Source organism: Ruditapes philippinarum, unplaced genomic scaffold, assembly GCF_026571515.1.
Source record: "Ruditapes philippinarum isolate M1 unplaced genomic scaffold, ASM2657151v2 ctg2317_1_1_1_1, whole genome shotgun sequence".
NCBI classification, from domain to species: domain Eukaryota; kingdom Metazoa; phylum Mollusca; class Bivalvia; order Venerida; family Veneridae; genus Ruditapes; species Ruditapes philippinarum.
In genome coordinates this window covers 147,831-175,057 of record NW_026860132.1, presented here as the reverse complement: position 1 = coordinate 175,057, position 27,227 = coordinate 147,831, and the positions used below count along the sequence as shown (strand labels likewise).

General features: G+C 31.7%; 1 protein-coding gene across 10 annotated transcripts in view; it reads left to right on the top strand.

Annotated features, from left to right (window-relative positions):
- LOC132758994 (microtubule-actin cross-linking factor 1, isoforms 1/2/3/4/5-like) overlaps positions 1–27,227 on the top strand; it is a 126,403-nt gene that overhangs the window by 51,452 nt on the left and 47,724 nt on the right. For 8 of the 10 annotated variants that reach the window (XM_060750714.1, XM_060750716.1, XM_060750717.1 and 5 more), the window contains 15 exons: positions 5,207–5,290; positions 5,617–6,529; positions 6,975–7,189; positions 9,132–9,251; positions 11,319–11,453; positions 12,293–12,484; positions 13,132–13,341; positions 13,943–14,062; positions 14,574–14,673; positions 15,631–15,863; positions 16,591–16,815; positions 17,816–17,917; positions 18,659–18,826; positions 23,531–23,551; positions 26,227–26,382. In XM_060750714.1, coding sequence (XP_060606697.1) covers positions 5,207–5,290; positions 5,617–6,529; positions 6,975–7,189; positions 9,132–9,251; positions 11,319–11,453; positions 12,293–12,484; positions 13,132–13,341; positions 13,943–14,062; positions 14,574–14,673; positions 15,631–15,863; positions 16,591–16,815; positions 17,816–17,917; positions 18,659–18,826; positions 23,531–23,551; positions 26,227–26,382 — 2,994 coding nt within the window. The remainder of the gene's footprint in view (positions 1–5,206; positions 5,291–5,616; positions 6,530–6,974; positions 7,190–9,131; positions 9,252–11,318; positions 11,454–12,292; positions 12,485–13,131; positions 13,342–13,942; positions 14,063–14,573; positions 14,674–15,630; positions 15,864–16,590; positions 16,816–17,815; positions 17,918–18,658; positions 18,827–23,530; positions 23,552–26,226; positions 26,383–27,227) is intronic. The other 2 variants (XM_060750723.1, XM_060750715.1) reach the window with 1 other exon arrangement.

Below are 27,227 nucleotides of genomic sequence, written 5' to 3'. Positions count from 1 at the left end.
ACTTATAAATCCAATTCTTTAAGCTACAGTAGATGTATAATTGAAAATGTTCCAAAAGTCATCTAAAACTTAAATATATTATTTAACTGCATCAAATTTTTTACACAAATACAAAAAATAACAAAATGTTTACATAATCTTGTTTGAAAAATATTGACGAATCTTGTTTAAAAAATATTGACGATTTAAGTTAAACCTTTATATCAGTTATATTGACTAACAACAACAACAACAAATATGTTTTTTATCATCCAAAGACTTGATAATGAAATAATTAGTTCACCCTTTTTTTCCTGTCAATCTAATTAAAATCCAGAACATGAAAAAATATTGAAATAAACCTATTTCTTAACCATATTATGGTAATTAAAAATATATATATTCTATGAATACAGGGTTAATAATTATTCACTCTACTAACAAATACACACACTACATAGGAACTGCTCATCAAAGGGAAAATATTTACCGCCTTTGATTGTAAAAATTTTAAACCATAACTTGAATTTCATTTGTCCAATTCAAAGATCAATTAATTGATTACTATGTTTATTTACATAAAATGTATATGGTACCTAATGTAGTGGTAATGTAAAATCATTCTTGTAAGTGGTGGAGTAAAATTTTTAATTTAATTTTGTTGTCCAAATACCGTATGTCAGGCATTGTTTTAATTTTTGCAAGTATCTTAATTTTAGTTGTTAGTTTACTCTAAATATTTCTAAAATTCTAAATGTTTCTAAAAATAGATCTGGTAATACAAGAATTTTGCGATTTAAATCTGTTAAATTGGAGTTTGGGCTCTTCTGCTCAGGATGTGCTCTCAAATGTAATGTCTGAAATGAAATATGTAAGACTTAATCACAGTTTTTAAATAATTTTTAGCTCTACAGTTATGCTTAGAAAATATTGCCATACACATGTTAACTATGTGACTTAGTTAATGTTATTTAGTTGATTGTAATTAAAAATAAGATTAAACAATTCTACTTAATTTTGTTAAAAAAAATTATTAATTGCTTATTTAAATATCTTACTATCAATGAATACAAAATTAATCTGAAAACTTCAAAATTTTACATAAGAATTACTTCCCTTTATAAAATTACAAATTTTTCCTTGCTGCAAAATAATTGGATATATAGCCTTACCAAATTTTACATCACTATTTAATATGAGGTACAGGGTTTACAATATCACACTCAAATAATAAAATAGGCAGTAAATGAATTGTAAAGAAATACTGTAAAAAGGACTGTTTAATATTGCATTTGGGTCAATAAACTTTGTACACCCAACAATTAAATGAAATTTATAATGATCAATATAACAAAAACAAGGCTATTCAAAGTTAACTGTTTGGTTACGGTCATGACATTATATTTCAAAGTAAAATTTTAGTAATGTAAAATTGTTAGTACATAATTAACCCTTTAAATTTAAGTCAGTGGTCAGTTGTCAAGACTAATTAAGGTTGTTGACTTCAAACCACTTGCCTCTGACCGCTGTGGGTTCAAAGCCCGACTTTGGATTCATTCATTCAACCAAAAATCCCAACCCCTTTCCGGACTGCACTGTTGCCTTATTTAACTTAGAGTTTAGCTTGTCAGTGACTTAAAAATGTACCTTTTGATGGCCATTCATGTATAAAAACAAATGAATTAATGGGAATTACTAACACCATGACATCTTAAAACTGCAATAGATGGGTTTACTGAAAGAAAACAAATATTTTATAAGCAGTCTTAAGTTAATCACAATTTTTTTTTAGCATAAACCAATAACCCAAGAAAAAACTTTCATTTAGCCTGAATTTTATTATATTGAAAACTCAGAACTTTTATGAATACTTAAAAAAGAATGCAAACATTCCATATATCGAACTTTATTGATACTTCACAAATGATATAATTGAAGATAACAAAACAAAATAAAAATCAGGGGGAAAAAAAATTAATTTATAATCAGTATACTTAAAAGTGTTTACTATTTGAAAAGGATTTAGTTAAACTTTTGTTTCAACAACTTGATAACAAAAAATATATATATATAAAAAAACTTGCAAAAATTATTGATTGTAATTCTACCTTATCAGAGATTATTGATTAAAGGCCATTAAAAACTTGTTATTGTGAATATATTAGATAGCCTTGTAGTGGAACATTATGATGAAAATTGTGAAAATTGGTTTGAAAATGTGATTGTTTTAATGCAAAAGGGGGACTATATTGATTTTTATATTGTTTTTTTTTATGTGAAACCCAGTGAAAAGCGTAGATGAATAATTGAAAATAAATTAGATAGCTTACATGCATACATGTTCGAGTGCTTAACGGTTTATACATTGAAATAGTGAATTGGATATAAATATTTCATATGCATGGGATTTTTTGTTTGGTATTTAATAACACTTGAAAGTTCATGGCATTTTAATGTTACAATATGTTTGTACTTTTTTTTTTACTTGAAAGTTCAGTGCATGCATTTTAACAAATTACTACTTTAATGTATAATAAGGAAAAATTAAGGAAGTTACATGTGTATTTATTTCAACGTTTTTGAATTGTTTTATGACAAGTGTAAGAATTTCTATATTAAAAATTGATTGTGAACTAAATATTTGGTACAGACATTGAAAATTTTATGTTTGCTGTAAAAATTAGGTAGGAGAGAAAGTGAAATGAAGGAAATTTGAACATTGGAACTTTTACCAATATGTTATACAGACATGTAAATTTGCACAATGAAATTGAACTAAGTGAATTGTAACCTATGTATATACATATATACAGAAAATTTCAAGTTAAAGTTGCTGAAAACGGTCCAATATTTTCCCATCTAGTTCTATCGTATCGCAGTTATTGATAGAATAATAGATTCATGAAAATAAAAAGTAAGACTAATATATTAAATTATGACAGTTAAAACTTATATCTGATAGCAGCAAATAAAATTGCAAATGAAAATTTAAGCCAAAATGGATTTATAAGAGAAATTGAAATCACGAGGCTTTTCCAGGAAGTGAATACTGGAAGTTAACGCAAGACAAAATCAATTACAGTAAGACAGGTGGAATTAAGATAAGTTATATGGGAAAATTGGGGAAAAAAGGAAACTTTGATTGCTATAAAGGCATTGACTTGTTATCAAGTGTGTATATTTATGGTCGATATTTATTGACCATGATTGTGTCTATCATAAACTGTAAAATTAGTGAATAAAACTTCAAGCAAGTTTTCAAGTTAATATTTTTATTGACAATACTTAACACAGTCTAGTGTTTGGAATAATTTTCCATGGAAAAATAGTGAAAACAAAAAGATATAAATTGAAATGCATTAAAATTTACATGGAAGTTAATTGACACAGTTTATGCAGGAAAAAAGGACCGGAAAAGAATGTAATGGCAAATGGCAAAAGAATTAAACTCACATATAAACTAAGTATATAGATATTATACAAACCAAATTAAAAGTGGATTATTGATTTGGACAATTGAAAAATTATGATGTATGATTATTTAATCTTACATATAAAAAGTTCATGTGTATAACACTAAAACAGACATTTTGGCGGAAAAAAAAGTTGAAGTTTTTATTTGATTATTGATATTTTAATATCTTACGATCTTAATTCTTTAACAATCGCTATACAGATCAAAGATAGATATTTATTTTATGAAAAGATATATTCTTATACATGTAGTGAACATATAAAGATCTTTAAAGCTGGGGTACGTGGCTGTAAAGTTCATGACCTGTGAGGTAGAAGAATAAAAATACTACGTTAAAATTGAATCCCAAATAAAAAAAGTAAATATAGTTGTTTGGAAATGTTAAAAAGGAGCTTTGAAAATTGTGTTGATATATTGACCGGATTTTTCCGTTACTGGGAAATGACAGAATTATTCAATTAAGGGAGTATTTATAAGTTTGAATTTCTAACAACTAAATTAAAATTGAATTTATAACAACCAAAGCAGAATTGAATTTATAACAACAAAAGCAAAATTCAACTTTTTCAGAGTGGGATAGAATTATAAGATGAAAAAAGTTGCGAAGATATAATGTTACTATAGAATAATCACTCAAGTTTTTATGACTTTCAAGTGTACTCACTGACCCTTGGCAAGATATCATGATACCAGTATAGTCCTTCATTGAAAGACATCGTATTTTCTTTATTTTTACATTTTTACGTCTATTGGAAAATGCGAAAAAAAAGCGGATTTGACCAATGTAAAAACTGGCTTCAAATCCACAGTTTACGTCTAAATATTTGGACTAAATACCAATACTGATTTGTGTGTTTTGTATTTGAAACAGACTCTGTACTTATCAATAAAGGGAGTTAACTGGGACTGAATTTATTAATAGAAAACAAATTCAAAAAGAAATTCTAAGTCCCTAAATTTGATGCTCCCAATATTTACATAAATAACTTTTATAATGGTCATATTTTGCAGTGTTATTTGAAAGAATTATAAAGCATAAAGCAAGATAACGTACCTTGCTTTTTATGCATTGAATTATTTAGTTAAATGTAAACAGACGGGGTATAAAGAGATAGTATATGATATTTTGAGGCAGAATCTATTTGCAATGTCATTGAAATCAAGCCTAATATCATAAAAAGTCATTGAAATAAAGATAAAAAAAGAGGGGAGTATGAAATTGGAGTAAGACCATGTGTTTGGAACGAAGTACAATGTATGTTTTGACTATGCACAACCAAGTTACGCATTTTGAACTTAATGCTATATTTACAGAGTTTTCTTTCATAATCGTCAGGACATGATTAAATTATTAAAATATGTATTGGAAATATGAAATGTGAAAACTGGTATGAGAATAGTGTTTTTGTGTACATTTTGCTAATTAGACATTGTTACCAATAAAGGAATTATTGTTATTTGCCATTGAAATGCATACACTCCATCAAGACAATACGATTAATATTGAAATGGTTATGACGAGTATGTTTTGCCTACAACATGCTTTAATTTTGTGAAGTAGTTATTTGCATTTTGGTCATAAAAAATGCATAGAAATCACTTAAGTAATTGAGGTATATTAGTTGGAAATGGAGTAGGAATAATGTATCGTAATTCTACAACATGTTTAAACCCAGTAAGAATTATAAACCATATAAAAGATCTAGCATATGGAGTATAGAAAATCACGTCTGTATGTTTTCCAACCATCAGGACTTTGTTGAAGAGCTCCAAGGGAAGGAGGAAGAAATGTCAAAGGTCATCAAGATGGCAGACAACTTTAAAGAAGAAGCGCAGGTATTGCATTTTGCTATGAAATTTCTAATAGCAACCAACTTCTGCTGTTTGTAAATTTTAAAATTTCAAGGTAAATTAATTATGAAATAAGTAAAATGTACATTTTATAGGACAGTCATAATTTGCAAGATTTTGTTGAACATGTATTTGAAAAGTTATCCATTTGTTTAAATGTCTAGAAAAATTGAATTGAAATATTTGAACAGAAAAAGATAGGCTGAAAAATTGCTCCTTGTCAACACTAGTTTAATGATACTACCATATATAGAATAAGTCTGTGTTTAATGATAGATTAAAACATGTTTATTCATCAAACCCCTATTCAGGATTTTGAAAAAGAGGCTGAAAATTTCAAGAAGCGTCTTCAGTTTATGCCGCCTATACAAGAAGAGGGAGATAATCAGGTCATCGATGATGAACTTGAGGCTCTCGAAGCCAAATACAAAGATATTTCCCGTAAATGTGCCAAACATTTGGAAAAACTTTCCGGTCTTGTCAAATACAAGAAGACATTTGATGACCTGAATGATAAGCTTGAAAACATCTATCCGACCATTGAGCAAGCTCTTACTGACATTGATGAAGAAATGTTCGGTAAAAATCCTGATGAGGATAAGAAAAACTACGCACAACTTAAAGATCTGAAAGGAGATTTGATTGGTCAGGAAAGAAAATTGAAGGACTTTACTAATGCAGCAGATAAACTGGTTGCAGGCTTAAATGAAATGGGTATGAAACATAAAGCTGATGATGTGAAAAAGAAGGTGTCAAATGTAAGGGATAAGCATGATCTTCTAAGTGAAGAGATTGCAGAAAAAGAACAACAGTTGGATACAGCAGTGTCTCAGCAACAAAGTGTTGTAAATAGATTGGAAGGTTTAAAAAATTGGGCTGCTGAAGCAGAGAACATTCTAGATGAAAGACCACTCATAAGTTTGGATAAAGACAAACTGAACCAGCAGATGCAAGACCAAAGAGTTCTTACGTCTGAAATAGAAACTAACAAAGGAATGTTAGAAAGATTGTCACACGAGGCAGCAGAGACGTCGTCTGCTCAGGATGCTGAAGAAGCTTTATCTGACTTGAGTGAGCTTCTAGGTGAACTTGAGCGTAAGGCTGAGATCAGGATGTATGAACTGGAGGAAGTGTTGTCAAGTATAAATGAGATTGATGGAAACATGGTCAGTGTTGATGGTTGGGTAACAGAAGCTATCAAGAATCTTAAAACTAAACCAAAAGGTAAGCAAGTTATGACAAAATTGTTTTTTACTGAACCAATTGATGTTACACTTGCATTTTTCTGTCCAAAGTTATTATCTTGACTGTCTATAATATTTGATTTTAAAATCATTTAAAATTTAAAATTTTTGAAAATATACCATGTGATGACTAGGTCTTTGAAAAGTTTAAAACAATGTTTCTCATTTAGCTCATTGTTTTGATATATTTGTTATCATGCAATTTTATGAATCCCCATACTGCTGCAAAATTCATTTACTTTTGTTGGTGCTTTGTATTGAAAGTTTAATTGAAAAATTTGGCAATACAGTCATTATATTTACTGCTGTTTTGCCAGTGTGTAAAGATAATGTGTCAACATGGTGATGAAGTCATTATTCATATATTGACTACACTATATTTTGAATGACATAAAATATAGCGAATGTATAACTTCTTATTTCAGGCACAACACAGAAAGCTATGAAAGCAAAGGTTGACATGCTGTATGGAGAGAAACGTGAGAAGGAATTTGACATGGAGAATTTACGAAACACGTCACGACGTCTGATGGATGATGATAGAGTGTGTGACCAGTTTGTCATGAAGGAGGGTCTGTCAGAGGTGGAGGCTAAATGGCATGAACTGACAGAGCTGCTTGTCCAACAAGTCTCTTTAGAGGTATGCTTGCTTTATTTGAGCCACGTCATGACAAAACCAACATAATGCGTTTGCGACCTGCTTGGTTCCAGACCAGCCTGTGCAGTCTGATCAGGATCCATGATGTTTGCTTACAAACTCTATAACAAGTAGAGAAACCGATAGCGAACGGCATGGATCCTGATTAGACTGCGCGGAAGCGCAGGCTAGTCTGGATCCATGCTGGTCGCAAACGCAGTATGTTGGTTTTGTCATGACGCGTCTCATATAGTTTTTAGCTCGACTATTCGAAGAATATGAGAGCTATTGTTGTCGCCCCGGCGTCGGCGTCCGCGTCGGCGTCTGCGTTGGTTAAAGTTTTTTGTAAAGTCAAATATCTCAATAATTACTTGAGATATTCAATTGAAACTTACAATACTTATTTATAGTAACAAGGTACATCAGATTGACAAGTTTGATAACTCTGCCTACAATATTGACAGAATTATGCCCCTTTTTAACTTAGAAATTTTGGTTAAAGTTTTTTGTAAAGTCAAATATCTCAATTATTGCTTGAGATATTCAATTGAAACTTAAAATACTTATTTATAGTAACAAGGTACATCAGATTGACAAGTTGGATAACTCTGCCTACAATATTGACAGAATTATGCCCCTTTGGAACTTAGAAATTTTGGTTAAAGTTTTTTTGTAAAGTCAAATATCTCAATTATTGCTTGAGATATTCAATTGAAATTTAAAATACTTTTTTATAGTAACAATGCACATCACTTTGCAAAATTGCATAACTCTGCCTGCAAAATTTGAAGAATTATTTGCCCCTTTGAAACTTAGAAATTTTGGTTAAAGGTTAAAGGTCTTCAAAGATATTTACTTGAAACTTTACACATGCACTTAGATTCATAATTGGAGGGTCATAATTGTATGTCACTAACCAAGTTCCATAACTCGATCTTGCATTAAAGCTGATTCATATCCCCTTTTCTACTTAGTCTCTTGCAAGTTTTACATATCTCAATAACTATTAAAGATATTTATTTAAAACTTCACATATGCATTTAGGGTCATAATTGTAGGTCACTGACAAAGATCCATAATTCTATCTTGCATTTAGGCTGATTTTTCTCCCCTTTTTCAACTTAGAAATTCATGGTAAAGTTTTGCTTGTAAGCTGTTATCTCAATTACTACTGAAGGGTTTGTGCCTTTTTTTGGGACAATTTTATGCATTCATAATAATAAAGCAGTGATTTACTTGATAAAACATCTTAATTAGAAGCCCTTGTACCTTTTCTGTCAAATTTATGTATTCATAGGTAATTAGTATTATTATACTCAATAAAACAACCTTGTGACATTACCTTCTGAATAGTCAAGCCAATACTGTATAATTAGACTCTCTCTAAGGCCTATAACATGAATTTATTAAAAAAAAATTAGACCTTTTGTGATCTTAAAAAATTCAACATTATCAAGGCTCTTTTACTATCAAGCACTTAGAATAGTCGAGCGTGCTGTCCTACCGACAGCTCTTGTTAGCTCTCCTATTCGAAGAATAGCGAGAGTGATAAATGTACTCGCCCCATTTGTCAATGTCATCACTATATGGTTAAGTTTTTGCTTTTCTGTTATCGGCAAAACTACAGGAGGGAATTGGTTGAAACCTCACACACTTGTTCTCTGTGATTATCAAACATGATGGGCACTGGTCACAAAACTCATGTTTTAACAAAGTTATGTTTTGTTTCTGACAGTTTGGATATGCAGACTGGCCCCATAAATATTGACTGGTAGGGATGGTATGTTTTTATCTTCACAAAGTTGACACTTGGTTAAATTTAAGGTATGATTGTGTGATACAGAAGATAAAGTTAGTTTTTTTACAGGGGTTCTCTGATATCACTGTATATAATTATTATGAAGGATATCATCAAAATACATTTAAGTTTATAACATGATTTCAGGCCCTGACAGAGGTTGATGGAATGTTGAAATATCTGGATAAGGCTGAGAATGAAATAAACACGGCAGAACCTATCAGCATCGAGCCTGAGACCCTAGGAGTACAACTGAAGGAAAATGTGGTAGGTGTTATTGTACACTGTTATTGTGCAGCAGCTGAGTGGTTAAGGTCAGTGACCTGAAGCCATTGCCCCATACCATTGTGGGTCTGAATCCTGGCAGGGACTTTGGTTAAGTAAGGTTATAGTTGGTAGGAAGTTCTACTCTGGTGCCTTTCTGTTTGAATTAATGCATTGAGGGGCATCTTGGGTCTTTCTTCACCAGTAAAGCTTGAAAGTCACCATATGACCATTACAACATGTCATGTGACTTAACCCCTCTTTTCACCATTCCCCCCCCCCCCACCCCCAAAAAAAGTAATTCTGTTCTGCTGAGTATTCAGTTAATGAGCAATATAATGTGGTTAGCATCAAAATCATAGGAATGGATATAAAGTTTTTCATTTGTATCAAAATTTCTAAAAATATTGTCTCCAAATTGCAGTCAAAAAATGTTTTTCCCCAAGGGTAATATATTAAACATGTCTGAAAAGTTTGCTAGTTGATTTATTTTGTGGGAAAAGATTTTCTTATTCAATAAAAATTGTTAAACAATCAAAAATAAAGAACTATCGGTAGTAGTTTCATGTGAATTTTTTATTCTGAACACCTATGGATCATGCTGTCCAATTTCTTTTATTTCTACTAACATAAATATACGAACCAAATTGGTGCTCACACTTGTAGCAGGCAACTTTGTATGTCCTTAACACCTTGATAAATTTAGAGCTCTTCACCTTTGTGCACTTTGGTAATTCTTAACCATAATTCTTGACCCAATCCTTGTTTTATATGTAAGAATTATTGATGAAACTGTGGATGCCTGTTTAATTCATTTTCTTTTCGTTTGTGAAACACTTGAAATTGTTGTATGTGAGAAAATGGAGAGTTAATGCAATTTATTTTATGCATCATTTGGGGATATTATTTGGTCAATTAACCCTGACATCCCTTAAATTATATAATGGTCTTGCCCAGCTTTCAATTTGGAATAGTCCATTCTTATTTTAAGTGGTTTCATTATCTAAAAGCTTATAAATTTAATTTCTGATAATACATTTTGTCACCTTATTGCAATAACACGCTAACCCCTTATATGATTCAATAGGAGTTAACCTATTACTGCACTAATGTGATAATATAGAGTTTGGGTCTTACAGAAGTGCGAGCAAACCATCTTTAAAGTGGTTTCCATTAATTCAGTATTTCTCTATTCTGGGGTGTTTTGACCTTGGCACTCTTTACGGAAGAGAAACTCCTGAGCTAAACTCATTCAATATTCATGCAATTAGATGTTCCAAGGAAATGATTTCCTTCATTTTTATACTAGAATTATATTAGGTCATGAACTTGTGACATCATTTTGTAGGGAACTTGCATGAATAATTTAATAAGTTTTTCGAGCAATATCTGAACATTGGCTCAGTCTTTAGTATTTACATGCTGGATAAATCTGCAGTGATGGCTTTATATTTAAAGTTACAGGTACAAAATGTGGAAATCTTTAACTAAATTTTATAAATTTCACAATTATAGGAGTATTTATCTCTTACTTAAAGTGAAGAAAACAAGAAAGAAAGATAAAATTCAATTTCATTAATGTGAATCAGACTTAAAATCAGACAGATAAGTTATAAGAAAACATGTGAAAAGTGTTGTTTTTTTTCCTTGAAGTGGTGTTTCACCTATGAAATATGTATTGTCAGAAAATTCTATTCCCTTGCCAATTGAATAATGTAAATGATTAAGTGTAAAATTGAATTGAAATGAAAAAGTGGTGTTGATTTTTCAGGAGTTATGTCTGAATTTTGGATGTTGGTATTGTTAATGGCATTTATATTATTTATTCGGTACATGTTCCTGAAAAAATGTTGTGTTTTGTGGGGTGGGGGGAATGGAATTTAATTTCTAAGAAAAGTAAACAAGCTTTAAAATTTAATGCTTGTTATTTAATTATAATGTAGTTTAGCTGAGGCAGTTAAGTTATAAAGTTCAGACTAAGGAATGTAAAGTTCAGGCTTTAAGAATGTATTTCATTATGTTAAATAGATAGAAATAGAAATTTAATGCATGTCCAATGATTAATTTCAGTCATTTAATGCCGATCTGAATGAAAAGCGTAATGCAGTAAAGGATATTATCAACAAGTGTAACAAGATGTTACGCGAGACAACAAACGCACAGACGGACGAAATAAAAAGTCGACTTGAAAGTATTAAAGCCCAGGTATGATCTTAGCATCTATTTTACATCATATTTGACATGATTTTATGATATCCATATCATAATGAATCATGATTTAAGATTACTTAATGATTAACTTGAGTTGTCTTTTGCTTAAGTTTAATTTTGCTAAATTTAGATTTCACTGTATCCTGAATATCATCACCTTAGTTTAATTACTGGTTAACTCCAGTAAATATTTAGAAGGATTTACGTAACCTGTTACTGCACTAAGGAGAAGATATACTAATTTATCCAACAAAGTTTTTCTCAGATTGTTTTAAGTTAACATCTGCCTGTACCAAAAGTGTTTTATTCAATATTGACCTGAATTTTTTTAATTATTTCAACATAATAATAAGAGAAGTCAAAGATAGCCACATTATAAATTATCATACTGTCTTATAGTTTTTGGAATTTTTACCTCCAGACCTTAAAGAAAGAGTAAAGCCTTAAAAAATTTTCTTTGTTTTTCTGTATTCAATTCTATTTCTTTTGAAATATTAAAAAAATTATTACCTCTACATTGTTTCATCACCTTGACATTGTTTGAATGACAACAAAATATAAAGTGTATTTAAAAACAATAATGTTATCTATAACTATACTTAAAGTGGTGGCATGGCTGTGTGGTTAACGTGTCAGACTAGTAATCTATAGATCACAAGCTATGTGAGTTGAAAACCCGCCAAAGGCAAGCTCTTGTTTCCTTTAGCAATTAACTTTACCCTCATTGTTCAGTACTGGTTCGTTCCAGGAACAGATTCGAAAGTATGTCTATAGGCTGATATCTTTCTACACAATCAACTAAAATTATATATAAACCAACTTTACTTTGACAGGCTGATATAGTATGTCACTTGAGTGCAGACAGACTACAGCAGTTAGAGGCTGCGTTACCCCTGGCAACATCATTCAGTGAGAGTCACGCCGAGGTTGCCGGGTGGCTGGATGAGATGGAAGCCGAGCTGAAGGCACAAGGCTCTCCCGGGGACACCCTGGATCAAGTGAAAAAACAGTATGAAAATCTTAAGGTAAAGACTTTTATCTTTTAGACAAGGAGAAAAATAAATATTATGAATGTTTAGAAATTTTTCAAATTAGTAAAAAATATTGTCAAGTGCATACTGAGGTTCCACTTAATTTTGTGCCTCTTGTGGCAGAGGGGTTGCCTTTACGGGTTGAGGCATCAGACCCGAGGTTAACTTACAACATCTTTCCTGTTTCTGTGCCGTATGACCTAAACTGTGTTGGTGCGCCATAAAACCAAACAAAAAGAAACTGAATTTTGTAGGCATGAAATTTTGTTATTTTGACAAAAAGGACATTTTCCTGTCTTTTATAAATTGGTTGATATTATTTGAAAAAACTTAAAATGCAAGTAATGTGATGCAAAAATAATCTTACATTCCACAAAATAAAACTTTTTTTGATCTTAAATTTGTGGAGTGATGTTTCCTTGAAAATCACTAAAATTAGGGCCCCATAAATAATAATGATTTTGCAGTAAGTGAACTAGCTATCCGCAGAAATAGCTTACAAATATTAGAATATGGAGGAATTGTTAATATAATTTTTTTAAGGTTGAAATTTTGAAAATTCATTTATTTATCTCAAGGCATATTTCTCTATATCTAAACATGAAAATACATGAATAGATTCGCTTTATTTCTATCTACAGACAACCCAACAGATAATAGAAGACAGGAAACCTTTTATAGATGACCTGAATGCCACAGGTCTAGAACTAATGGAATTATGTGGCGATAGTGATGCCGGAGACATACAGACAAAACTTGTCAACGTAAACGAAAGATTTGAAAAACTGAAACTTGGAGCGAGAGGAAAACTTCGAGAGATGTCCGACGTAAGGCAGAACATGACACAAGAGGTTTGTTTGACTAATGTTTGAAATACTCTAATTTTAATACACTTGTTCTATAGTGAAATTGTAATACTCGGGACTGTCTATAGTAATTAACAAATTACATGGATGTACTTTTAATTGTTTTTGCGTGAATTTATTTTGTACATCTATAATGCAACCTAAATGTGATAAATTTTGCTAGGAACATAATTATGTAAGTAATTCTTACTTTAAAGTAAAGAGCATAATTTATAGTCTTAAAAAGGTAAAGAAAACGAGCTGTTGGTTTCTTTGAGCAAGAAACTTTACACCCATTTCTCAGTAACTGATTTGTTCCAGGAATGGTATTGTGAGCGTCTCTATAAGTTTACATGTTCCTGCTTAGCTCAATAGGGAGATCATTAGGTTTGTAATCCAGGGTTCACTGATTCAATGCTTGAGCGAGGTGAAATTTGATACCAGGCATTGAGTGTAATGGTCATTTGTCTCCCACCGCTGATTCAGAAATCATGTTAGACTAGAATTATATTTAATGAGCTGATATTTTTAGAATTTTGTTTTCTTTAATTTGTTTATTATAAATTTATTGAGATTTGATATAATAAATAAGTTGATATTTGTTCAGGTGTCAGATGGGTTGGATAATTTGTTAGAGGACCTTTCTGGCTTGAACAGAGTTATTGTCAATGCTGACCCAATACCAGCCAGTACAGATAAACTCAAAGATGACCTTGAAGAAAATAAGGTAAAACTGTAAATTATCTTACATTTCAAAGCTTGTTTGCTTTTTCAGTTACCATGTATTAGCAGGAATGTTAATCAATTTTACAATAATTTTTCCCCACCTGACAGACTGTTATAAAATTTTTCATATTGTTTGTTTCCCTCAACAAAAGGGACATAAAATTTTATTGATATTGTTATGTTGAGAACACTGTTATTATAAGACACCAGGAGATTGGTTGTCATTCTGTACAGTTCTACAACTTTGTAGACAAAAAAAAATAATCACAACTCCCACACAGCAGGTGGGTTTGAATCCCACCAGGAAATTTCATCAGATTCTGATGGAGATTTACACGTTTTGTGCAAGGGATGGATGGTCCTCATCTCTATTTCTGAAATAGAACAGATGGCATCTTCAGCCATTTAGTAATCAAATAGTTGAATGATTAAGACTGGATCATTTCTTCAAATGACATTGCATGTTAATATTAGTTTATAAGACAATATTTAACAATTTATTTCATGATTAGGTAATCCTGGAAGAGTTGGATAGAAGTAGACCACATATACACAGGGCAATAGAGATGGCCAAAAAAGTTGTTGCTCAAGGAAATGAAGACGAAATTGAAGGTATGTTTAGTATTTATATACTGCTGATCATAATAATTGTTTAAGTAGGGTGTTCAAGTTTTTTGGACATGGTAAAGTTAAAAATATTGCAGGCTCAGTTTGAATGTAAAATTTCTTGCTTGAAAGTAGATTATTTAAGATTTTTTTTTTACTGGGACATAAATCATCTCCGGGACACCCAAGGGACAGATACCTTATTTCCGGGACTTTCCCAGACATCCGGGATGTAATGGCATGTATGGAATGGGCTTATTCATGTCAGTGGTAAATACATGTGAGGTTATTTTCCAGTAAGCTTATAGGTTGGTGCTTCTACTCAGGTGCCTGTTCGTACCTGAAACAATACATGAAAGAGCACTGAACTCTTCCTCCACCTGTACAGCAGAAACGTCGCCATATGACCTATACTGTGTTGGTGTTACATAAAACCCAATCAAACAAACACACAAATACTAATTGTTGTTCCCACCACATACACTGGCCTGAGCTGATCCTCTCTTGGACTACTTACAATTTCTAGAATAAGACAAGTTCTATAACAACATTTTTCAAGAAAATTAAAGGTCGTATAACATGATCTCGTAAAAATATAGTATGCTCAAATTTGATATTAGAATTGATAATTGCTACACAGTCTCTTTGTAAATATTTATAAAATAAACATGTTTTCACTTCATAATTATGTTATTTTCAAATTCCTACACACTATTGGTGGTCACAATGTGAATATATAGTTTATTTTAAAAAAAAACAACTTTATTTGACCTGTAATAGGGAACACAGCTTTCAATAAATAAGTAATTCATTCTTTTATTCAAATTAGACATATTCCATGGATAAGAATTTCATAGATTTCAATGAATTTCTGTGATAAAAATATTTTACGCAAGGATGAGCATAGTATATCTTTAAAAAGGTGACAGTAATGAATATATCAATTATTATTTGCACTTTCAGCTGATGATATTAAACAGAAAATCTCAGAATTGAATGGATTGGCCAATCAGATTAAAGAAGGTGCTCAAAACAGAGAAGTTGCTTTACAAGATGCCTTAGAAGTTGCCGAGAAGTTCCACGATCTGTGCGGAGATACCATGAGTAACTTGCGTGATCTTAAAGATAATATGATATCCCAGGAACCTCCTGGTGTTGACCCTCAAACTGTGAAAGAACAACAGAAAGAATTGAAGGTAATGTTATTGCAGTGTTTTCTTTTCTTTATACCCCCCCACAAACGAAGTTTGGGGGCAGTATATAGGAGTCGGTCGGTCCTTCGCTCGATCTCCCTAATGGTTTCCGGAGGATAACAAAAGTTTGGAATGAGTTATTGTAATCAAACTTGGTATATAGCAACTATTGAGGAAACCCCGGTTGGTATTGCTTTTAGACCACCTGCGGTCAAAGGAGTGGTTGAAATATAGAAAAAATGGTTTCCAGAAAACATGTACAGTTAGGAATGAGATATTGGGTTGGTATTGGGGTCAAGGTCAAAGTCACTGTTACTAAAAATCGAAAAATGGTTTTCAGATGATAACTAATGTTTGGCCTATTTTGATACAATGTTCAAAGAATCATGCTCAATAGTATTTCCTAATGTATATTGTGCTTAGATTTGAATGGCTGAAATACAGTATGAATCATTTATTATAAATTAACCAATGGTGAAATAGCATTTTATACAGTCCAAAAAATATATATGCAATTTAGTTTCACTTTTCCAGACCACAAGATTTCTGACATTTTTTAGGCAAAAAAAATATATACATTTTGGAACTTATATTTCATTTTCTGGTATTTTGAAACAGAAAAAACAGTTGCTTTGTTATAAAGAAAAAACACCTTGCTCTTGTTTGCAAAGAAATGCTTTTAAATCATTCATTTGTATTCATGTAAATTTATTTCATTTATAAATAACAGGAATTGAGAAAAGAACTAGGTAAGGCCAGGTTGTCTCTAGATGAGTGTAGACAGAAAGGTGAACAGTTAGGAACGTTGGTTGGTGACCCAGGTCTTATTGAGATACGTAAACAGTTAGAGGATATCCATCATTTAGCTGACGATGTTCACGATATTGCTAAAGAAAGAGACGATGATTTGAGAACGGCATTAAATCACGCTGACAAGTTTCAGCAACTTCAAGAGGTAGGCCCATACATTGTGATGTGTCAAACCAAGTTTTGTTGTAATATTTTAAGACATAAGTCTGTAGTTCTATGGTCATATTGACACTTTGTACTTATAATTTATGTGGAGATGGGATCAAATTTTCCATTTTCTGGTCTATACTTTCGTAATTTCTTGTTATAGGAATTGAAGGTAACAACCATGATGGTCAGAAGTATTGCTTTCCACAATTTTCATAATTTTGTATATCATAACCTTAGTGCAATTACTGATTAACTTCTATTTAATTTAGAAGGACTTAACCGTTTATTGCACTAAGGTGACAATATTTTTTTAATATTTGATTCCTTTTGAAAGTTTATATATGATACTTTTATGTCCATCAAAGTCCATCAAACAAAATGCATTTCCTTGACTCAAGCTTTATAGCTGAGACATGACATTATGTATACACTAAGGACACAAATCAAAATAAAGTAAAGTTCCTTATGATACATACATGTATGTCCATCAAACAAAATAAAGTAAAGTTTCCTTATGATACTTACATGTATGTCCATCAAACAAAATAAAGTAAAGTTTCCTTATGATACTTACATGTATGTCCATCAAACAAAATAAAGTAAAGTTTCCTTATGATACTTACATGTATGTCCATCAAACAAAATAAAGTAAAGTTTCCTTATGATACTTACATGTATGTCCATCAAACAAAATAAAGTAAAGTTTCCTTATGATACTTACATGTACGTCCATCAAACAAAATAAAGTAAAGTTTCATTATAATACATACATGTACGTCCATCAAACAAAATAAAGTAAAGTTTCATTATAATACATACATGTACGTCCATCAAACAAAATAAAGTAAAGTTTCATTATAATACATACATGTATGTCCATCAAACAAAATTCATTTCCTCGACTCTTGCCATATAACTGAGACATTTGTATATACTTTAAACTGAATCACATTTCAAATATACATTGCTTTATTTATTGATTATCTATATCATAGTCCCTGGAGGAATGGTTACCAGTGGAGGAGCACAAGCTGGCCAGTATGAAACCTCTGTCAAACGACCTTGATACACTTCAGAAACAAGTGGATGAGCTGAAGGTAATGAATTATCTCCCTTTATTTCCCCCTTTTATCATTACGCCCATTCTGGTTTTCATGAATTTTCGAAAAAGCGCTGAGTCATGGTGATAATGTGAAAAAAAAAAAAATTTGTGAAATTCTTTCCAGTGAATTTTGTCGGTTCTGTATTTTATTGTATCAAGGAATATTTTTACAGTCTAAGAAAGATTCCTTTTGAAACACTATAATTTGAAAGATTTTAGAATATCTCTCACTAAGTAACTTAAATGAAAACTATAAAGAAATAAAACATAATAAAATTCAATACTTATATAAAGGGTAGGCAGGGATATCTATTCTGGTCATAAAAACAAGCAGTTTGAGATTTGCTGGTGATGGTTACACAGACATTTTTAAAGGTTCACATAATTTGAACTGCGTCACGACAAAACCAACATAATGCGTTTGCGGCCAGCATGGATCCAGACCAGCCTGCGCATCAGCGCAGTCTGATCAGGATCCATGCTGTTCGCTTACAAACCCTATAACAAGTAGAGAAACTGATAGTGAACAGCATGGATCCAGATCAGACTGTGCGGATGCGCAGGCTGGTCTGGATCCATGCTGGTCGCAAACCCATTATGTTGGTTTTGTCGTGACGCGGCTCATTTGTTGTTTTATCTTTGCTTTTGGATTATATGTTACCCATTTATTTTCCCTGTTATATTATTTTCACATTTTTGTTTTCTAACTGGTTTTGTGTTCTACTTCCTGTTTTAGTTTTTCAAGTCCAATGTTCACCCGCATGTAACCGATGTCCAACAGTTGAATCAAGAGTTAGCTGCCCTTAAAGATATGTCGCCAGTTGCCGCGGAAACCCTTCAACGTCCCGTTGAAACTATCAATGCAAAATGGGCAGATATGGTTCAAGCCATAAGTGAACGAGAGGTAGACACTTTGTTTTAACGTAAAAGAAAGAGAGAAAAATATAAAAAAAATACTAATTTCCGAATATAATATTCAGCTTTCAGATGTATCACATTTGTCTATGTTACTATAAAAACATAAAAATTCTTTTTTCCAATGCTTCAGTTATGCAAATTGCCAAAGTATTTATTGTATTCAAGCATTTGTATTTAGAATTTCATTTTATTCCTGCAAATTAATAATAACTATTTATAGCATTTTCTGTTCCCCAAGCTGATGGCCTTTTTTATACCCCCGCACAACAAAGTTGTAAGGGGGGTATACTGGAATCAGATTGTCCGTCCGGCCGTCTGGCCGTCCGGCGTGCGTCGGTTTTTTCTTGTCCGCCCAATAACTTAAGATTCCTTTGACCCACAGTCTTCATATTTGGCATGGAGGTTAGTCATGATAAGTAGATGACCCCTATCGATTTTGAGGTCACCAGGTCAAAGGTCAAGGTCACAGGGGCCTTGACTTCAAAAAGCTTGTCCGCCCAATAACTTAAGATTCCTTTGACCCACAGTCTTCATATTTGGCATGGAGGTTAGTCATGATAAGTAGATGACTCCTATCGATTTTGAGGTCACCAGGTCAAAGGTCAAGGTCACAGGGGCCTTGACTTCAAAAAGCTTGTCCGCCCAATAACTTAAGATTCCTTTGACCCACACTCTTCATATTTGGCATGGAGGTTAGTCATTGATAAGTAGATGACTCCTATCGATTTTGAGGTCACCAGGTCAAAGGTCAAGGTCACAGGGGCCTTGACTTCAAAAAGCTTGTCCGCCAAATAACTTAAGATTCCTTTGACCCACAGTCTTCATATTTGGCATGGAGGTTAGTCATGATTAGTAGATGACCCCTATCGATTTGAGGTCACTAGGTCAAAGGTCAAGGTCACAGGGGCCTTGACTTCAAAAAGCTTGTCCGCCCAATAACTTAAGATTCCTTTGACCCACAGTCTTCATATTTGGCATGGAGGTTAGTCATGATAAGTAGATGACCCCTATCGATTTTGAGGTCACCAGGTCAAAGGTCAAGGTCACAGGGGCTTGACTTCAAAAAGCTTGTCCGCCCAATAACTTAAGATTCCTTTGACCCACAGTCTTCATATTTGGCATGGAGGTTAGTCGTGATTAGTAGATGACCCCTATTGATTTTGAGGTCACCAGGTCAAAGGTCAAGGTCACAGGGGCCTTGACTTCAAAAAGCTTGTCTGCCCAAAAACTTAAGGTTCCTATGACCCACAGTCTTCATATTTGGCATGGAGGTTAGTCATGATTAGTAAATGATTCGTATTGATTTTGAGGTCACTGAGTCAAAGGTCAAGGTCACAGGGACCTTGTCAAAATAAAGCTTTTCCCCAATGCCTGTCCAGAGTGTATTGATTTTGACATTTTCACATTTGAAGCATGTAGAATACATCACTTAGCAATGCACTGGCTTAGTCCCCTCAGATTTGGCAGGGTGGTTGTCCTTGAGTTCTAAATGGCCACTGTTGATTCTGACAAAGTGGTATGCGGGGGTATTCACGCCATGATAGTGGCAGTTCTAGTTATTACAAGTGAAATAAACACAATTCATAGTGAATACCAATAATTGTATTATTATAGATTTATTTTATTGAATTTTAAGAATTTAATCTTTCAATGCTAGCTGCCATATTAACTTACCTATAAACTTGGTAAACAGTCTGGCTACCCTGCTTTGAATTTGGAGAAGTCCATTATGTAGTTTTAGGGATTTCAGAATCCAAAATTCAAAATGTACTAAAATTGGTCAGTCACTAATATAGTCTCATCAGTCCGAAAGGATGTGCAGGTTGGCCTAGCTGTGTACATGTTCTTTATGACATATAGGTATTTTATTGTTGCATCTAGCATTGATAGATATAATGATATCTACACTGATTCAAAGTTAGCAATGTTTGATAAATTGATTGATTGATTGATTGATTGATCTTGAAATGAATTTCTTTCACAAGTCATTGCCTCATGTCATGCCCATTGTTTTGTTTAGTGTGAATTAGTAGAACAAAATAATCATAGTAATGTTGGTTTTTTATTGTTTTTGGTGCAGGATTTTAGAAAATTTGAATTGTTTTCTTTTCTTTATGTAATATATTTAAAGTAGAATAATTTCAAATGTCAGTAAATTAGTTCTTTCTACACATTCATTTTAAAGACTTACACTTTTAGGCCGCTTAGTTTTGAGTTTCTTTACATTGTCTTAGCAAAGTGAAGTCAAATAAAAAATTCTGAAAATCGGAGATCACTTTAGAACAGTGAAAACAAAATAAAAATTGTTGGTGATAGCCGACTCGCTTTTATTTAGTTCATTCGAGAGAGTATGTAATTTGCAGCATCTTTCACGGCCCCTAGCAATGGCTTTAGCAGCAATCCACAACACTTTATGAATGTGTTGAAATCAAAATCTCTCTTTCCTCTTAACATTTTACTGACAAGAGCAACTTCAATTTACTGTAGTTGAAGGTATTTCAATTTGTTTTGGATGGTCCATTTTAATGGAAAACATTCAAACTGTACCTAAAAAAAGTTGTTTTTTTTAAGTTGAGAATGAAAAATAAGGTAAAAAGACCATTTAAGTTTGAACTTGAACAATTATCCAATTCCTCAATAAATTTAGGGTGCATTTGATTTATATATCTGTGAAATTTAAAGGCTTCTTTTTTGAGAATTAATCATTTGCTATATTAATTGTTTATAGAAACAATTAGTAAGTATGGAACTAATTCTAAGCGGGTAGATTGCACTATCAGAGCATTTTATTAACTTGTAAAATACAAAATTAACTTTTATTATTACTTACATTTTTTATTATAGAATATTATTTTAACATCTGGCTCTTCTAAACTGGCCTCCTTGTTAGATGAAAATAGTGCCTGAAAAAATGCTCTAACTTTGAAATAGCTGACTAAATTTGAAAATAAAGTAGAAATTTTTTTCTTACGAAATGAGTAGTTTGAATTAGATGATTTAATAGCATAGAATTAGATTTGATTTTAATTTTGCCTTTATAATAATAAAAATTTTAGACTTTTAGAGTTGATTCTAATTGCCTTTGTAATAACAAAAACGTTAGTCTTACAAAACTTTAGTCTTAGAACTAAACATACTTTCTGAAGAGAAACCTGAAAAGAAAAATAATAGCAGTTTTTAACAGTCTGTTAAATGTAGTCTAGATATTTTTTCTAGAATTTACCCTTTACTTCATAATCATGCACTTTTGAAAATTTTGTCAAAAAAATTAGAAGAAATGCAAATACATTTTGTAATTTCATTATTTTAATGGCTTAAATACAGTTTTGAGTAGAGCATGAAACTTCATTCTTAACTTTAAAGGGACTCCACTGAGGTTTTTTTCACATGACGAAACTGAAAATAATTTTTCGAGATTAGTGCTCAGTTTGATGTAGGTCTAGATCAATAACTTGTGTTCATTCGCTCTTGCCATTTATCCAGGATAATTATTCAAATTGTGAAAAATGACCCAAAATGGAAAAGCGTTTAAACGCTTTTAACTCAAATCGTATCAAATATAGCACAAAAATACGCTTTTCAATTCATTTTTTAGTATATTTCTGAATTTTTTTTTGCATGTCTTCCTGTATTACGTGCCCCAGCTGATGTGTGTAAAATATAAATTTTATGATTTTGAACCTCAGTGGAGTTCCTTTAACCTTCATGAAGCCTGAGTCAGACCAGCTTACATTTCTATGAAGTTAGATCAGGATCTGTATTGTTAATTGGTAGATAAATTTTAACGATTTAAGCCATTCCCTTAAAATGTATAATGGACAGTTCCAGAAAAGTAAAGCTGGACAAGTTATTATTAAACTTATAATGCATGATAATTTTGGTTAATTCTGACAGTCATGTTAATCTTTAATAAGAATCGATTCATCTAAATCTTTATCCAAATTTTTTTTTGTCATCAGTATTCTGAGAAAGAAATTTTAAAGAAACAAAATAAATTTTAAATTTTAAAAAATTTTAAGGGATTAGAATTATAGGAAATTGATAGTGTGTAGACATCTATGAAACAGACAAAAATCCTCTTACTTTATGATTAAATTCTGCATGTTGCATGGCCATAATAGTAATCTCTCTCATAATCATTCATATATGAGGCAGAAGTTTAAAAATGTGATCTTCTTTGAAATTTAATTAAAATTTTAGCACTGTTTTATTTTTTGTTTAATTGACATCAGATGTTTCCATGGCAACAAAAATTACTATATTTCCATGGCAACAAAAATTACTATATTTCCATGGCAACAAAAATTACTATATTTCCAATTTTTTCAAGTTAAAGAGATATTTTTTTAGGATAAAATTGTATAGTTTGATATTGTAACATTTATTTTCAATTATTTAATTTTATCTGGAATAATAAGTTTGTTTATGATTAGTTATACTTTTGGATAGTCATCATTTATGTTCAAGACAATTTGATTTGATTTTAGTTGCAAATTGATGCTTTTCTGGTCATTCAAAAGTAGCATTGTGTAACAAAAAAAAATCGTGAAAATTTATTAACATTAAAATTTTGTTGCCATGACATCTGATAACACAAGAGATTTCACTGTATATTTCCTTGTTGCTAAGGAACACTAACATCTTTATTGAGGACTTATGGTTGCTATGGTGATGTTTTTGCACTATTTAGGTTAAAGGTCACATTTCTTTGGTGAGTACAGAAATTTTCCTGTGTCAATGCTTGTGTTTGAAGGGAAGAATAGAGACTAGAAAATTTCTTTCTTATTTTTTTGCTATGTTTTATAGAGCTAAATACATTAATTTTACAATGATTTTTTTGCCATTTAGGGGAAATTATGGAAAGTTATTTAGATAAAAATGATATGAAAAGATGTGTTTTGTAGTGTAATAGGGTTGTTTGCCTAGAACTAATGCAAATGGTTTTGGTTTTCAGAATGAAAAATATTATAAATTTTTTATTTTTTTTAAAGAAAAACTGAAGACATCAATATGAAATATTTAGAAGGGACTTTTCTTTGTTTTTCTAAGAGGGAAGATTTATTAAGATTTTTAGCATAAACATTGACATTTTGGAGGTGTACCTATCTCTAGTGTGATTGAATTACCTTTTTTGTTCTTGTTCAGTGTACTATTTACTTTTTCATTATGTATTGTTTGAACCATACTAAAGTTTTTGTCCTTCTGTCAGTTGTAACACCAACCCCGCCCATAACCCCGGGGGCCCAGGGGAATAGTGGGAAATTTAACTATTAGAAATTATCTTCCCTCCTGGGTAAAGGCTGTGCCTTGTAGGGACAGGACAGTTGGATGGTAATTTATCCTGCTACTGTCTATAACATCAGCTGGATAAAGCCTTGCCGGATAAAGTTATCTATCTCTAGTCATTACGTCACATGATGACATCAATTGTTTAGCAGCAAAACAAAACTACATATCTATAGATGGGAAAGTAAGAATGAAACCATTTAATTATTCCAAAAACATGATAAAAAGCAGGATAAATCAAATACATGATTGATGTCGGGATGGAGCTCGCCAAGATACACTTTCTCGCTCACCGGATAAACCTTCTCCATCCCGACATCAACCATGTATTTTCTATATCTCTTGTAAATGTTATGCCCCCCACACTGCAAGTTCTGACATATTCCTTGCTATCTTAAAGAGATTTAATTTTACCACCACAGTAAATCCACAGTACATAAGGTAAAATCTTTGCTTATAGTCATATCTGTGTCTGGAATAAATTTCTTTGGGAACTATGAGGGGGAGGTGGAGGTTGAGTGGATGCTTCAGAAAGTGAGAGTCGGGGTCTCCCGGTTGGGGTTGGGGGTGAGGCTGTTACAAATGACTGGACAGTGTAAGCCTGTTTGAGATGTTTCCTAGTAAATTATATATCATGGTTATTTGTTTACCAACTTATCATTATTTTATCATTTTGGTTAACTCTGTTATGTTACTAAATCCGTACTAATTTCACATCACTTGTGATTAATACATCAAAAATTTGATTTTTTCCCCTTTTCAACTTAAAAAAAAATCTTGATTTTTTTTTATCAATTTTGTTGAATAATGCCCTTTGGTAGATAATTTGGTCATTGTGTTGTAGTCTTGAAACATTTCTTCCTATATTTGAATTAATTGTCATTAAATTGTAGTGTTTCCACCAAGTTTGTCAGTTTTTTTTGCCAGTATTTTGTTTAAACTAACAGAGTAATGCTAAAGTTTGAAGATTTCTTTTTTTTTTTACCAGTTATAATTTTTGATCAATTTGCCATCATTTTTATGAAACTAAAGATGCAGGCATTACTACGTGTATTTAAAAATGGACAAAAAGATATATGGCAAAGGTTTCACATTTTTACACATCTTTCAATGAAAGGTTAGCATCTTGAACAGTTTTTTTTTTTAACTTTTGAAAGGAAAAAAAAGATATAAATGCATGGTGTAATTTTGTAGTTATTTTCTAAAATTGATAGTTTGGGCTAAGACCTTTGATGTGTGATACATATTTTATTCTATTTTAAGCATGCTAGGTTTTGCTTGTATCTAGCACTGCAGATATTTCACTCAATTCGATCTGTGTTGAACCAGGGTATTTGTATTTGAAAGACCCTGGTAGAGTGTGTAGTTTTTAGTCTAAGCATATATTGAATTTAAATTATTATATTATTTTAGGCAATAAGTCTTTTTGTTGTAAAATTAAGTTTCATTTTTACATGGCCTTCTCTTTTAAGTTAACTTATTTTTAATGTGTATCAATAATATGCAATGATTTAGTTTTAAAACGGTATTGCATGGTCACTTTTTATATCAAAATATGGACCATCCTTTTATAGCTTTACATGCATGAAGTTTATTAGATGAAATTTATCTCTTATTAGAGTATGAAAGCATCGTCTTTTAGTTTGTTTTAGCACATTTTGTTTGTGTGAATTTTTTGTAAAATTGTCGGCTTAATGTTTTATGTTTTGTTTAACTTACAGTCACAGCAAATGTAATTCTCACAGACACCTATTTGTTACTAAAAATAGAAAATTTTAATCATTTCACGGTAATTGTCCAGAAATCCTATAGAATATTATGCTTGTCTCTCAACCAAAAAAGAAGAAGAAAAAAGTATATAAATGCATTTAATTAGATAAAGCATGGCATTTCAGTTATGAAATATTACATTGCCTCATATTTGACCTTCACATTCAAAATTATAACTTAAGCTCAACAGTTAGTATCTGACAAACCAATTTTTCGGTTTTAATGAATTAAATGTATCCTCCCAGGCTAATAAATTAACATAAATTTTTAGGGATATATTTTTAGATCAGTAAAGAAACATAATACAGTGTATAATGTTATTTCTTGCAGGCTAACCTTCAGGAGATGCAATGTAAGGTTGGTGATATTGAACGAGGTATGCTGGACGTTACAAACTCGCTGGAGAAGGCAATGACAGAGTTAAACCTTATGGATATAGCCACAGGCGATCCTAAATGCCTTGAAAAACATTTGAAGAAATTGAATGTAAGTGTGATAATGGAGTGGGACAATTTAAAATAACACAATATATATCATTTTGTTGATCGAAACATGATACAATATACAAATAAATTTCCAAAAAAAGTTTATTTGGGTGATGAAAACAATATAAAATAACACAATATTATATCATTTTGTTGATCACAAAATATGATACAATATACAAATAAATGTATAAAATTATGCCCTCAAAAACTTTATTTGGGTGATGAAGATTTGTATCATAATGTCTTTACACTGATTTTTGTGAGTAATATAAACTGCCGGCCTGAACACCTTTAGTTGTTCAGACACCTCATTATCAAATACAATGTATGTAATATGAAAAAGCAGTGATGGCCTAGTGTATTAAGATGCGTGCCTCTCAACCCAGGGATCATTGGTTCAAGTCCTGATAAGTGGTTTCACAACCATGTTTCCCCATATGACACCAGTATGGGTTAGTTCAAATAAGCTGCAAGGTTTTATCACAAGATGAAATAAATATGAGCCGTGTCACGACAAAATCAACATAGTGGGTTTGCGACCAGCATGGATCCAGACCAGCCTGCGCATCCGCGCAGTCTGATCAGGATCCATGCTGTTCACTATTAGTTTCAATACTTGTTATATGGTTTGTAAGCGAACAGCATGGATCCTGATCAGACTGCGCCGATGCGCAGGCTGGTCTGGATCCATGCTGGTTTCAAACGCATTATGTTGGTTTTGTCATGGTGCGGCTCATATGATAAAACTCATATGTTATATATGAAAATAATGATACCTTAGAGCTAGAAAAAAAAGATATTCATCAATTATAAAGTGTCCACTTGGAAAAAAATTGAAGTCTC